Source organism: Rissa tridactyla, chromosome 3 (assembly GCF_028500815.1).
Source record: "Rissa tridactyla isolate bRisTri1 chromosome 3, bRisTri1.patW.cur.20221130, whole genome shotgun sequence".
Classification (NCBI taxonomy): Eukaryota; Metazoa; Chordata; class Aves; order Charadriiformes; family Laridae; genus Rissa; species Rissa tridactyla.
Window position 1 is genome coordinate 30,505,818 of NC_071468.1, and position 13,751 is coordinate 30,519,568.

Below are 13,751 nucleotides of genomic sequence, written 5' to 3' on the forward strand. Positions count from 1 at the left end.
GAATCTGAAACATTTCATCCTCTCAACAATCTGTTTTTAATAGCTGCTTTAAATTTTAATAATAATGCCCCCACTGTAAGGGCTGGAGTATCCATATTCTTCAGACTACTCTGAAGTATTAATTGCCGAACAGCATCGAACTCCTGTATGTTTTACCAATACTGTTCAGTCAATATAGGCGCCAGCAGCATGCATACCTAAAACAGGGTACTAGAGCTGCTTTCACTTCACTCATGATAGCTATGCGCATTCAAACTGGTGCAAGCACTGATTTGGATGGTTGATTACATACATATGCATACCCTGAGAAAGCACAATGTAGCATAACTGGTCCTAAATCAGTGGTGTGTTTCAGAATAAATGGCAGTAATCAGGAGCTTGCCTGCTGCTTGTTTGGGTGGCGGGTGTTCCTACCCGGGAACCCCAGAAGGGTGGGCTGAGCACCAGGGGCCTGATCACCACCCTAAGCAGACTTTCTAATTTCTTAGTGTAGTTTGAACTTGAGGGTGGGTTGTGAAAATTGCTCACGCACCACCATTTTATTTTTGTAAGTCTTATGTTTGTTTTTCCTTAGAGCCTAGTCCAAACACAGTTAACATAAACTGATCCCCTGTAGACTTGAAGGACCCTTCAAGAACCCATCTGCTATCCCAGCAGATGTTAATGACTCTTTTCAAATACCTCATCTGAAGATTGCTTTTAGGAAATCAAAAATTTTATGTTCCCATAGCATCTCTAGAATAACTCACATAGGTGCAATGTGGGTCATCTCCTATAATTTCCAGAACGGAGTGGGTGTTGCAATGCGTGTATGTTCCCTGACCACCAAAAGTAAGGAAGCCCCATTTGCTATGTTGATTCTGCTGGAAACCTTGCAGGGACAGGGGGAACAGAAGGTAACCCCTGCTAAGGTTAGCCCATGAGGTTTCCTGAGTACCTTTTCCCTTCCACCAGCTTTTCTCTGAGTTACACCTACTGAGCTAAGTGTAAAATGTAGCAAATGCAAGATAAAATGTAAGGAGTAACATGGGAATAGGAAAGACAAAAGAGCCCTTGCACTGGTGATAGCAATTGAGGGCAAACTGCGCTTACTGTCCGTTTGAGGTTTTTCTTGGCTTTCCTGGCAGTTGTCATCTGCAGATTAAATAGTGGATGTTTGTAGAGTAAATGTATTGATGGTGTGGCTCCTATTGAAGCTTCTGAGTAGTCTAAGATTAGAGAAAGTCCACCTTGGGGTGGGTACTGCTGTTAATAAATATTGACTGACCATAAAGGAGGTCAAAGCAGTAATGAGGTGCATTTGAGAATGAAATTATATGATTCTCTCTACTGTTCTCCAGCAAGGAGAAAACTTTCTGTGTCCCTGTAGATGCCATGGGGTCTCCTACTGTAGCAGACTGTGTCAAGTAGAACAGCACTATTACAGAAACATTTGATCTTTTCCTCCCTGAATAGTCATGGGAAAGAGAGGAAATTAACAACTAAAGTAAGCTCCAGAAGACAGACTATTTGTTTTCCTCATGGTCAAGATGGGGAGCTCAGCTGCCAGAAATAATAGTACAGACAACTTCAGGAACGAAGTTGCGAGGGAGCTCTAGGAATCACTCGGTCTTGCTTCACCTTCCTGATGCAGCAGCGAGATTCTGGTTTTGCTGGGTGTTGATCAGGTTTGGAGCCCACCAGTCTGTCTCCACAGAGGAGGACAGGTGGTGGTTCTGGAGTGGAGCTTAGATGTGAATTATCCTGTTGTCAAAGCACCTTCAGGCCTGGCTCCTCAAGAGAGTGAGACATTTAGACTGTTAATCAACTATGCTATATCCGTGTAGGCAGAGCCAACAAGAGTTAGGCCAGTGGGCTAGACCTGAAATATTTGAAATCTACTGATGAGTGGTTTAGATTTAGTCGATTTGAATGCTTTTCTTGTCTGATTTTTGGAGGCAAGTTGTTTATCCAAGTGGAGTGCTGTAAGATACAGCAAGGAGCATTGACATCAGCAGAGATCAATGGGGGATGAAGAGGTCTATTTAATCTAGGAAATGAGTGACTTGGCTCTTTGATCCTATTGCATTCTCTTATTCCCAGAAGGTTACATTTAGTCCTGCATACACAAATTCTGTTTGACTAAGTTTACTTAGGTTTTAAATATTTGTGGGTTTCTTTTGTTTAGGTTCTCTTGTATAACAAGAAAAAAAACCCCCGACGGTTACCACATAATTAGGCTGTTGCTGTGTAAGCATGTGTAGCTCTTTTCAGACTTGAGAGCAGAATATGCAAATTCAAACCCAAATGCATTTATTTAAACATTCATATTGTATAAAAGGAAAAAAAAAAAACAAACCCAAACAACAAACTCTGACCCATTGTACACAAACCAGCCTATGAAATGGCATAGGGAAATTGCTCAAATTTGAATAACCAAGAAATAAAATCTAGTTTGGTTCTTTTTTGCCTGCAGTACTTCCATTTTCCAGAAGTATGGGAAACCTGATGCGGTTTAATGCAAAGGTGTGCATTTGGGTTTGAGATGTGAAAATGTAAGGTAAGCCTTAGAAAACATGAGGATAAACCTACAGTATGTGATGAAAGACGTTCTCAGAAAAATTCTTGTAATCCCTTGTGTAGCAAGGCTAGTTGCTTTGGTGTAAAATAAATAAAAATCAAAGCGAGGGTTCTTTTTTTATTATTTACATTGACCTTAACTGCAGCACCCCAGAGCAGGTGCTAGCATGAGATGGGCTTTGGCTGGGGGAAGAAGTGCCGTACTTGGCTGTGTGTCAACAACCAGGCGTTTTAAAAGAACGCATAAGTAGAAATACGTAGTGTGACATAGAAAATAAAGTTGAAAACCCGGGGGGAGGAAGGAATTCCCCGCAGGGAGTCAGAAGCGCGGTGTCGTCCGTCCGTCCTCCCCCCGCCCTGCTCCTTTGCACATCCCTGTAGCCCCGGCGGCCGTTGCCTGCCCTCCCCTCGCTGCGTGACCGGGACTGAAACCGGCGGAGTTTGGGGCAGGGGCATCCCGTACCTGGGGGCTACCTCTGGTGCGTCGTCCCGAAGCTACCGCTCTTAATTTTTAATATTATTTATGTTTCTTAAGCAAACCTCCGCTGCGTTGGGCGCTCCGAGGGACGAAGGTGGGGCCGGGTGCCGCAGGCGCTCCCCGGGGTCTCGCCGGGCCTCGAGCACTCCCCGGCCCCCCACCTTTCCCCCGTCCCCTCGGTGGGCAGGTGCCGCGGTGCCCCTCGGTACCATAAGAGATACCGGGGTAAAAATGCCTTGGGGCGGGAGGCGGGAAAGGAATAAAATAAGTTAACTTTAAAAAAAAAAAAAAAAAAAAAAAAAAAAAAAAAAAAGAAAAAAAAGGTAGAAGCGCGGCGGGGCGTCCCGGTGCCTGCGGTAGGCTGCGCCCGGCGCGGTGCCGGTGTGTAGGGGGCGGCCCCGCTGATCCCCCGCCGCGCCGCCGGGCAGGCCGGGGCCGGTGCCGGGGGCGGGGAGGCCGGGGCGCGGCGGCGGCGGCCCCGCCAGCCCCCATTGGCGGGCGAGGCGGCGGCGGCGGCGGGGCCGGGCCGGGCCGGGCCGGGTCCGGGGCGGAGGGGCCGGCCCTGCCCCCGCGGCCGGCGGCGGCCCAAGGTTTAAAGTGAGAACTTTCTGCCGGCGGCGCCGAGCCGCACAGCCCGCCGCCGCCGCGCCGCTCCTGCCCCGCAGCAGCAGCAGCCGCCGCCGCCTCCCCCGGGCGGGCCGTACAATCCTCGGCAGTGTCCTGAGACTGTACGCCCGCCTCGGGGGCGACCCGGCCGAACCGGACCCCCGACCCTCCTTCACCCGGCCGCCCGCCGCCGCCCGCGGAGCCCCCGCGGGCAGGTGCTGAGCCCGCCCCGGCCCGAGAGGCGGCGCAGGAGCCGGCAGCCGCCGCGATGACAGCTGACAAGGAGAAGAAAAGGTGAGGGGGCTGCTCGGGCCGCTTCGTCCTTCTCCTCCTCCGGCTCCCCCCTTCCCGGCCCGCACGGGGCCGCGGCGGGACTCCCCGCGGGCTGGGGAACGCTCCCACCGCCCCGGCTCCTTGGCGGGGGGCTCCCGACCCGCAGCCTTCGTTCGCTCAGCACAGGCTGGGGCGGGCGGGGGAGCAGCGCCGGGGCAGCCCGCACTCCTCCGCCGGGGGTAGAGCCGCGTCTCGCCCGTCCCGGCCGCCGCCGAGCCCAGCCGGGGAGCGCCTGCCCGGGGAGCTGCCCCCGCCGGGCGGCATCGCGGCCGGCAGCGCCCGGGGAGCCGCCGCCGCGAAAAGCGGCCCCTGCCCCGGCCGACACGTCCCGAGCGGCCGCTCCACCCGGAGCGAATGCCCGGCACCGGCGGTGCCCGGCGGGGGCTGCGGGAGGGCAGGTGCAGGCGCGGGGGGAGGGGGGAACGGGCGGCGGGGGCGGGCGGCTGCGCCTACCGGCCAGCCCGGCGGTGCGGGTTAGCCGCTCTGGCGGGATCATCGTGTTAGGGTTTATTCGCTTGCTATCGATTAAAACCTAGTTATTAGGAAATTATTTTCAGTTGAGGAGACGGGGGTTTTAAAAGTGTCACCCTTAGCAAAACACGTTCTGTAATTAAAATGGTCTGGATGTAATTGACAGGCTCGGTACAGTCTTATCAGTTGTATAAAACTAATAGAGCCCGAGAAGCTGGCCGTGTTCTGCGGGGACTCGCATCTCCGGCGGTTCGTGGAGTTCCTCAAGTGTCAGCAAGTTTTTCCTCGAGGGCTGGGAGCTGGAGGAGCGCCTGGACTCGCCAGGCGCTGGGCTCAGCCCGGCACCCACGAGGATGGAAAGCCAGGCATTTCCATATTCCCGTAATGAACCTTCCAAAGGGAACAAAAGTAACGTGGTAGTTTTTTTTCATGGTCGCGTCAAAGAGCGTGTTTTCCGTTTGGTTCTCGAGATCGAACGTCAAAATAAAACTCATGATCCCCAGCACAGAAGTTACAGGTGGAGATTGAGAGAAGAAGTATCTAGTCGCGTCTCCAAGCCTATAAACAATTTTGTGGATGAGAGAGGGCACTGACGCGGTGAAGGCTAAGCAAGCGAATAAAGGTCCACAAAGTCTCGCAACAGGGTATTCAGTCTTTTCTACAGCGGGCAGTTACAAGGCTGAGTCTATTATTGGCTCAGGTTGCTGTTCTGGTCTGACTATCGATTGTGTTCATAAACGATGTGATTTACAGACTAAGAATTTTATCTTGTTATTTGTCATGTGTACTTTCCAGTTGATGATGCACTAAACTTTAAACACTGTTTTTTGGTTTGTATAATAGCTCTTTTTTTATTGAGTCACCCTGTGACGATGTAACAGGGGGAAGTATTGTAGTATAAACCATGCCCGAAACTCTTCCAAGTTTCCTCAGTTTATCGAACGTTAGTGTATTAAGGTTAAACCATTACCTCAAATGTATTTTGCTCTAGGTATCAATCTTCTGTGTAGGGTGTAAAACATCAGTTCACTTTGTGTCCTCTTGTATTGAACAAGAGAGTAAAAAATTATAGTATGGTACACTGTAGTTATAAAGCTGTGTTATAGTAGTTCATAGGAATGAGAAGAGTGAAATAGTGTACATATTGATAATACACTGCATTCATTGTATCACCTCTTTTTAACGAGGCGCTCATAATCTCTTCAATTTTAACCTCTTATTTTCAAACAGAGTGAGGGATGAAGCACTGTCTAATCTTGCAGGACGGCACACTGAAGTGCTGTGTGGAAATACTCTTCAGATACAACGTAGAAACTTCACAGGACTAAAGTCTGAACACTAATCCCCGCTCTGTCACTGATTTTGCGTAAATCTCATGACATTCCAGTGACAATTTTCTGTCTCTCTCAGAACTAGGCTAATTGTTACCTGGCTCATAGGATTGTTGTGTAAATTAACGTTTGTGGAGGAACTGGGAAAGTATTGGATGAGGGATTAAAGATAGCTGCTTGTGCCTCCCTCTCTGTGCGGGTATGTACGTACGTATGTACTGGGGATGTACCCTATGTAGCCTATTGAACCAAGACTTTTTTTTTTTTTTTTAATTTTCCAGTACTATTATAGAATAGATTTATTGCCTTGAGTTCAACAGTTGTTGTATTATTTGCTTGATCTCTATCTAGATATACAGCTAGGAACTCTAACCCGACTCGCTAATAGCATTTATAAATCAGTTTCAGGGAGAAAAGGTGGTGGGGGTAATCGGGTTTACCAGATTTGCAGGCAGCTCTGGAATATATGTTTAAAGGAGCAGTTCTCTCACTGTTGAACAGATGCTTTATGGAAGATAATCTTTGATTCTTTTAATGGTCCATTAAAGTTGAAGAGCATCCTCAGGTTCTCATGTGAAGCCCTGTCTGTCAAGAGAAAAGAGCAGTTGCTTTCTTTAAAACAAATGCTATTGCACTTTCAATAGGCTGATTTCTCACATTTAAAGTTAGTTCCAGATACTGAGCTGAGATTAATATGATTATTATTTTAACTTATTTTAAAAAATCATTATCTGTCTTAAATACAAAGTCTGATGTTTCTTAGAATGGCAGTAATTAGAAACTGGGAAAAGGAGGAGTAAAAGGGTAAAACACATTTTAGCGAAATTGTAAAAGCTAAGGAAAAAATATCTGTGATCGTTATGCAGTACAATGCCAATTAGTAGATAGGTCCCAGTTTAATTAGGTCAGTCTTGTAGAAAATCTTGTAGTTTTTATTAAGTCATCATGTGGTTTTGAATTATTTGAGGGACATAGTTATTTTGTTAGGAATGGATGGTGTGTTAAATGGATTGTTCTGGATGGGCAACAGCATATGTTTGAGAAAAGCTTTAATGCAGGCTCAGGACAAAGCAGGTGGCAGTGAGTAGGATGGATCATTTGGCTTCACCAGTTGTATTGTTTGGGGATTTTTGTGTTTGTTTTCCAGTAGTATGAAAAATAAGCCAATTTTGCAGTTCAGGGAGATTCTATACTAGTGGTCCCCATATAATTGTACGGTACTGTTTTGTGATCGCTCTTTCAGGAGAGCGATTCTGCCAAGCTGAGGTCACTCTTGGCCACTCCTCCTACAGATGAAAAGTGGTCTTGATGGCACTGCTCTCCAGAGCTCAGATAGTTGCTCGCTCTTATTGCATGAATTTGGGATGCCAGGAAATGTGAGCATTTGGATGTGCCAAGGTGTTTCAGCAAACATACGGTCTCAGTTTTGTTCTACCCAGTATTCTTTCTGGTTTAAGGTATGTCACTATTGTGAGGTATACTACCTCTTGCCTGTTTTTTTGTGATGGCGGTGAATTAGATGATCTCGTTCATCCGCTTGCCAACGTAGGTTGTTCCTTATATTTATGTAAACTTCATTTTATGTACTTCAGCTGATGGAGCTTTGAACGCTTTCCTTCGCAGACTAATAAAAAGATTGTTCAAGTTTTTTATTGCTCAACATCTCCCCACGCACAGCCCACGTATTTAATTTACTCCTGTTTGCTTCTACGTTAACATCTGCCCTTACAATTTTTCTTATTTGGAGTTATGAAAAGGAAATGTAATCTCCTGAATTAATGATGAACAATCTGTTGAAATTGCCTGTTTAGCACATGTTTATGGTATGTTAACATTAAGAAATTTGAACTTAGGTTTCAGCACCAGAAATGCAAGTGCTTCATAACTTGGAAGTCTTACTGAATGACTCTGCCCAGTCGTACTCATCATGCTTTGATTTTGCCCCTTGTGGTTTCTGCATTCACCACCCTTGCTGTATTTCTACAGAAGTGGAAAGGGCTTTTCTACCAGAGGGTGGCCCAAGGACACGTGAATGAGGAGCAACTGGCTGCATGCCTGCCTCCGTTGTCTCCCGTTGCCTGCAATGGCACGTAGCAGAGGTTGGGCTGAACTATGACTTGGTGTCCTGGCCTGCTTGCAAAAGCCTGATTTCTGCTGCCCAACTGCTGTGGCTTCACCTCTAGAGAGCCCTGAAGTGGTTGGGCTTAAGGAGGGCTGGATGGCTTTCACTGTGAGAGTGGTGTGCAATGCGAGGGCTTCCCGGTGTGTACCACCCTCCCAAAGATATCTGGGCTTCTGAGGATTTGTGCTGGGCAGGGATGCCACAGGGGCTGGCTCTGCTCACGTTTAGCACTTAGCCCAAGAGCAAGTTAAAAAGTTAACACCCCTCAGCACACAGCACCTTTCTTTGTCATGTCCTTTTCACTTCATCTTCTGATCTCAGTTGTCTTCTGGCATGTTTATCCTGTGTGGGTCATTGGGAACATCTTGTGTATTGGAGGTAGTCCTCTAACAGGAGTTCTGGGATTATGCCGCTAATTTAGGAGACCCATCATGAGTACTAAAAATGGATTTCTCTGCCCTTCTATAATGTATTTGACTACGAGGGTTTCATAAACATTAAATTTTTTTGTTTTCAGGTTCCAAGTAGGAGCTGCTGTTAGGGGTAGTGGGGGCAGAACTCTGCAAGCATTGAACTTTTTGCTATTATTTTCAAATGGATAACCTTTTTAAAACTGGGAATTAGGATAAACATTAGAGTAAGGAAATGAGCAATACAAAGGCAGGTCATATTTAAAAATAATTTGGATACATGGAATGTTTTTATTCCTCTAAAGCTATTTGTGAAATACTATTCTGTTAATTACTCCAATATTCATGGTGTCCTGTATATCTTAGTAGTTATAAATAATTTCGCTCCTAGTAGCTGTCACAAGGTTGACAGAACCCTTCTCTTACATTAGGCAAAAGTCCTAGTATGGTTATTATGCAGCTGGCAATTTTTTTTCTTTCTTATTTATCAGTCTTGTGCTCTGTTTGCTTAAAAGGCAATATAATAAAGTACTTATCTGCTGAGGATAAAATCTTGATGGCGTATATAAGAAAAAATAGCAGCTTTCTTGAATTTACAATACTGCTTTTCATGGAGACTCTTTCTGAAGCCTGTAAAATGGGAAACTATTTTACTGTGCATTTGGCAAGTAGATTAATGAAGTACAGTAGGCGAACTGGCTGATAAATAACTAATGTTCCAAAGTAACTTTCATTTAATTATGCTTTCTACTTTTTGAGCTCAAATCTAATTATGATTGTGTTTCTTTCCTCTGTGACTTTATTTAGGTCTAGAAAATTTATCTGAAACAAAACCTACCATAATAAATTCTGGTTAATGTGCATGTTTAGGTCTCAAAACAGTTAGGCTTGTAATTTAATTTACTTGACTGTTATTACAAAGAATTTGGAGAAGGGTAACATATCCATTATGCTTCTCTGTCCATTGAATTACATGACACAGCAAATATTCAATGTTCCATTCTATAGAAACTCATCAAATGTTTTGCGAGACAAGAAACAAAGTTGCTTTAGTTGAATTTTTATGTCTGATCTTCAGTCAAAGAAGTGTCCTGGACTCGACCCTTCCTCTGTGCATGAATATGTAGAATCAGCAGTTTTCTTTGATTACGGGAATGTTTAGGGTGTTGCCTTCAAAAAGATTGTCTGAAAAATTCAGGAACTTTACAAATGCTTTATGTTAGCCTGTGGGTGTGTGATTAATACTGGCTTATTGCAGCTTTATGAACAAGTTCTGTGCATCTGGGCAGGAAGAAAAAACGCTTTTCTGCTCTGAAGTGGGACAAAACCAGGATAATATAGCTCCTTAGCGTTTTTCATTCCTAATGCAAATATGTTGAACCATCTCCCAAGTTACAAATGCTTCTTCATTCTGCTGCATTTGTATTTATATAGTGATCTGCTTTGAAGTAAAGAGACTTTTAGTAGCATATGTTTTAATCTCAAATATTTGTGGGGTATCTGTAGAACCAAACTGTCTGTTTTCCAAAAAGATCTCAACAACTTATTGGTGTTTCTAAGAAGACACAGGAGAAGTAAATGCAGTTCTTAAAAATTCGTCTTGCCCATGCCTTGCCCCTACTTCTTGAGGCCCCACTTCTTGAGGCCTGTCCCTAAATCCCAGCTGTGACCTACATGAATGAAAACCCCAGGCCAGAATGTGGACAGGCTGTAAAGCAGGATTGTGATGGAGAGAACAACCGGGCTGTGGCCATTTACGGGATTTGGCTGGGATTTGTTTGTTTGTTTGTTTTACTGTATCATCAGTAAGCTTAAGAGTTATTGCCCTGCCATGATCTTAAGATAACTCACAGCAACTAATACGTCTCCTCAGCTATTTTTTCCCAACTAGGTGTAGTGGCGATTAGGTCACCGTCTGCTCTATAAATGCAGTGCTCATTTTACAGTGTACTAAGATAAAGGTGAGGTTAACAGAATGATGATTCCCCATGAGTATCTGCTTCAGTCCTTCAGATCTGTAAAATGAAGGACGCATTTATGAAATAGGTGGTGGGCAAACAGTGCTATTTCTTACTGTTCTGGGCTGGTGTCAAACCTACCTTAAGTTTCTTTGAACTGAAAACAAGACTTTCTGCTGGGTGTGCTCACGTTGGCGTGGCCGTTAGGTTGTTCCTGCTGTGGGGAGGGTTGCACTGATGACCAATATATCCCATGAGACGCCGTTTCTCACCTTCCATGCTGCCGTGCCCATGACCAGTTTAACGTCTTGGCTGTCTTGTTGCTTTTGGCTTGAAGGCCGTCCCTGGAAACCAGAGCCATAGCGGTGGGGGATGTGGGGTGATGGTGCACCACCCGGCCTTGGGTGCTGTGCTCTAGTGGGATCATTTCTACAGAAAAGCCATGAGTGCTGAGTCCTACACTGCGCTCTGTTGTCTACCTCAATTTTTTTCAAAAAAATAATTAATTCCCTGTTGTTTTCACCTTATTCTCTGCAGCCCTGGCAAAACAGAAAACTGGAGCACTGCAGCTTTATATTTGGATATGAATTACTGTATACGTTCAACTACTTTTACCAATAACATTTTGGTGCAAGAAGAGTGTGAGCAGTCTAACCCTCTCTTTTTGTTTCAGGAAATTGTGTTATCTAAGGAGAGGCTAAAATTAGTAGGGATATGGGGAGGGTTGTTTGTTTTGTTGTGTTTTTTCTTTTTTCTTTTTTTTTTAAACTGAGTAACTCTCCTAATGGATGAATCATGTGGGTGTAACTTATGGCACTTGATAGCAAGCAGTCTGTCTGAAGGTATATGTGTAATAAGATTACCAGGATCATTTAGAAACTATTTGGAACTACTGAAACGTGAACTTAATCTCTTGCAAATATTTGTTGCTCATTAGCTAATGTATCAAAATACATTTGGTTAGAGTTAGGCAAATGAAGGTAAGATATAAGGTGCAAGTTTTTAACAATCAGTCGCTGAGCATTGGAAGAGCTGCAGATGCAGTTGGTGGAGCGAATATTTTCTGTAAAAATAAATATTTTCTTGGAAAATAATTTTCCAGTGCATAGGGGAAATGAGCTAGTGTTAGACTTAAAATAAAGGGATAGGACTGAGAAATTGTCAAAACATTTGGAGAATGCCAAAACATTTTAAATTGGGCTTAATTTTAATAAACTTTCTGAATTCCTGTGTTGTGCTACATTGTTCATCTAAAACTGGGTGTTTTAAGTCTCACTCACTGGAGTGAGACTTAAGTAATCTTTAGCCTCTTTTTAATTTAAAGATTTTTTTTCTTCCTTTTCTGGTATTTGACTCAATTGGGGTTTTTTTTTCTAGATCTTCTTTGTTTTCCTGAAAGCCGCAAGACACGTACATGAATCTGATTTGGTGGCTTGACCTGAATCAAGTTCATGTCTTCCTTTCAGGAAGACTCATTAAGTTTATCTGCTAAACCAAAATATTCAGTATTCCTTTTACACTACTCATGAAGCCCTCATCACTTGAGGCCTTGAACTCAAAACGGTCCCCGTCTTTCAAAAACTGCAATTGCTTAAACAATTTACCAGGTTTGATGAAAATATTTAGTCGTCTTTGGATTGGGTTAGGCAGGAAGTGTGACTCGTCAATGACAAAGGTCTTCCCTAGCTTTGGTTGTGTGAACAGCTTTTTAAAGACAGTAGTATAATTGAAAACATAGCAATAAAGGCTCTCCCCACCCTCTGACCCACATTACTGGTTCCTGATATGACAAACAAGTAAGTCAAAATGTGGGAGAGATGAAAATGGCATGTTGCAGAATTTCTGACTTGGATGTTCTCGAAGGACTGATAATTTCAGACTCATGTTCTTGAAAACCTGCCTACGTATGGTGAGAGATAGAAATGTTTGTCTTTCCCAGGAAAGCTATTGCTTTAAGTAACAGATATAATAGTATCTTGGGTATAGTGATCCCAGGTAATATCCACCTTTGGCCTAGTACATTTGTTTTCTTTAGGTAGTCGGCTTCTGAGTCCCTTAGTATATATTACTTAATACATGGAATGTGATTTGCTGAATGACTTCAGTTTAAGAAGCCAATACAATGGCCTGAACAAGTTGCATGAAATCTAAAATTGTGCCCTATTGCTCTTCTTTTCTTGAAAGGAAAGCCGTTGCTAATTTACAGTGCCAGAGGTCTTACGAACTTTAAAATCTTAGCACTGGGAAAAATCCATTAAGAGCTGACAATTTGATGCAAGTCGTCTTCTAGCGTTCAGAAGTTACTGTACAGTATTTTTCCTTGAAGATATATTCATGTGCTTGTAAGATAAATATTTGCTTAGGTAGTACGCTGAAGGAAGTATGAAGTGGGGGGGTTATTAGGCATTTTTTATAAAGGTAGTGGAATTACGCTCTCAAGAACATTCCTCGGATTTTGTTTCATCCATTAGCATATCTAAGGTCTTTACCACCATAAAAAGGTACTTAAACTCTTGGTATCGCAGTTGTCGTTCGCACTTGCATTTGTATGATAAACTACAAAGCAACCCTATTCAGTCATTGTGTTCGGGACATTCTTGGGGCTGGTGTTGGTCTTCCGAGCCCTGTCCGTTCATTCACAATTGTGTCACCCTCTCTGCCAGTAAATTCTTGGTGTTACTGGGTACTTGTTGTCACAGTACTTCAAAGATCTTTGTGACGTTAACAAACACTAAAAAACCTCCCACCCCTCTCTGTATTTCTACATTTGTAAATGGGGACTGTTGCTAGGAATGTGCCAAGCTTTTAGCTGTCATGCAATTTGTATCCAAAACTTGTTGCAAATACCGGAATATTTTCTGAGATTGTATGTTTTGTTGTGCCTGGTTAGATTTTTATACGCCATTATGACAAAATAACTTATCAGCTGATGGCAATGACAGTTATTACTCTTAGGTATAGATTTAAAGGTGATATGAAGCTTGCTAGAATAAAAATGCTTCTTGAGTGATCCATGGAGTGGCAGCATCATACATACACATGGGAGAAGAAATTCAACATTAAGTGGCTTTATCATGCCATGACTCTTCAGGCAGGATTTCTCTGGAATACAAACCCAGTGACCGACCAATTATAGCTGTAGTCCTCTCCAGGTTTTTTACTAAGGACTCCGTTGCCTCCAGTGTGTTTCATATCCTGTGAAAGAAGGTTGGAAATTGGTGGAAACACTTCTGGTATTTTTCCTGTAGAGCTTTTTCCAGATGATTCTTCTGGGAAGGCTGCATTTGCCCAGTTTTCTGAAGGGGAGAGCCCTTGGGAAGGGGTGAGCCTTTGGGAACAGCCTCTGCATGTTGCCCTCTCCAGGAGGGAAGAGAGCTGTCTTTGGAGGAGCAGCAGGGGTTTGCTTACAGCTGGTTCTAGCTCTGTTCCTGGGTTTTCACGTCCCTCCTTAAAGGGAACCTCTGTCGCAAAGGAAAGCCATGA

General features: G+C 44.1%; 1 protein-coding gene across 3 annotated transcripts in view; it reads left to right on the forward strand.

Annotated features, from left to right (window-relative positions):
* Nucleotides 1–3,626: 3,626 nt before the first annotated feature.
* Nucleotides 3,627–13,751, forward strand: part of EPAS1 (endothelial PAS domain protein 1) — an 80,978-nt gene continuing 70,853 nt past the window's right edge. The window contains exon 1 of one of the 3 annotated variants that reach the window (XM_054196128.1): nt 3,627–3,937. In XM_054196128.1, the coding sequence (XP_054052103.1) occupies nt 3,912–3,937 (26 nt within the window). In that variant the 5' untranslated portion in view covers nt 3,627–3,911. The remainder of the gene's footprint in view (nt 3,938–13,751) is intronic. The other 2 variants (XM_054196126.1, XM_054196127.1) reach the window with 2 other exon arrangements.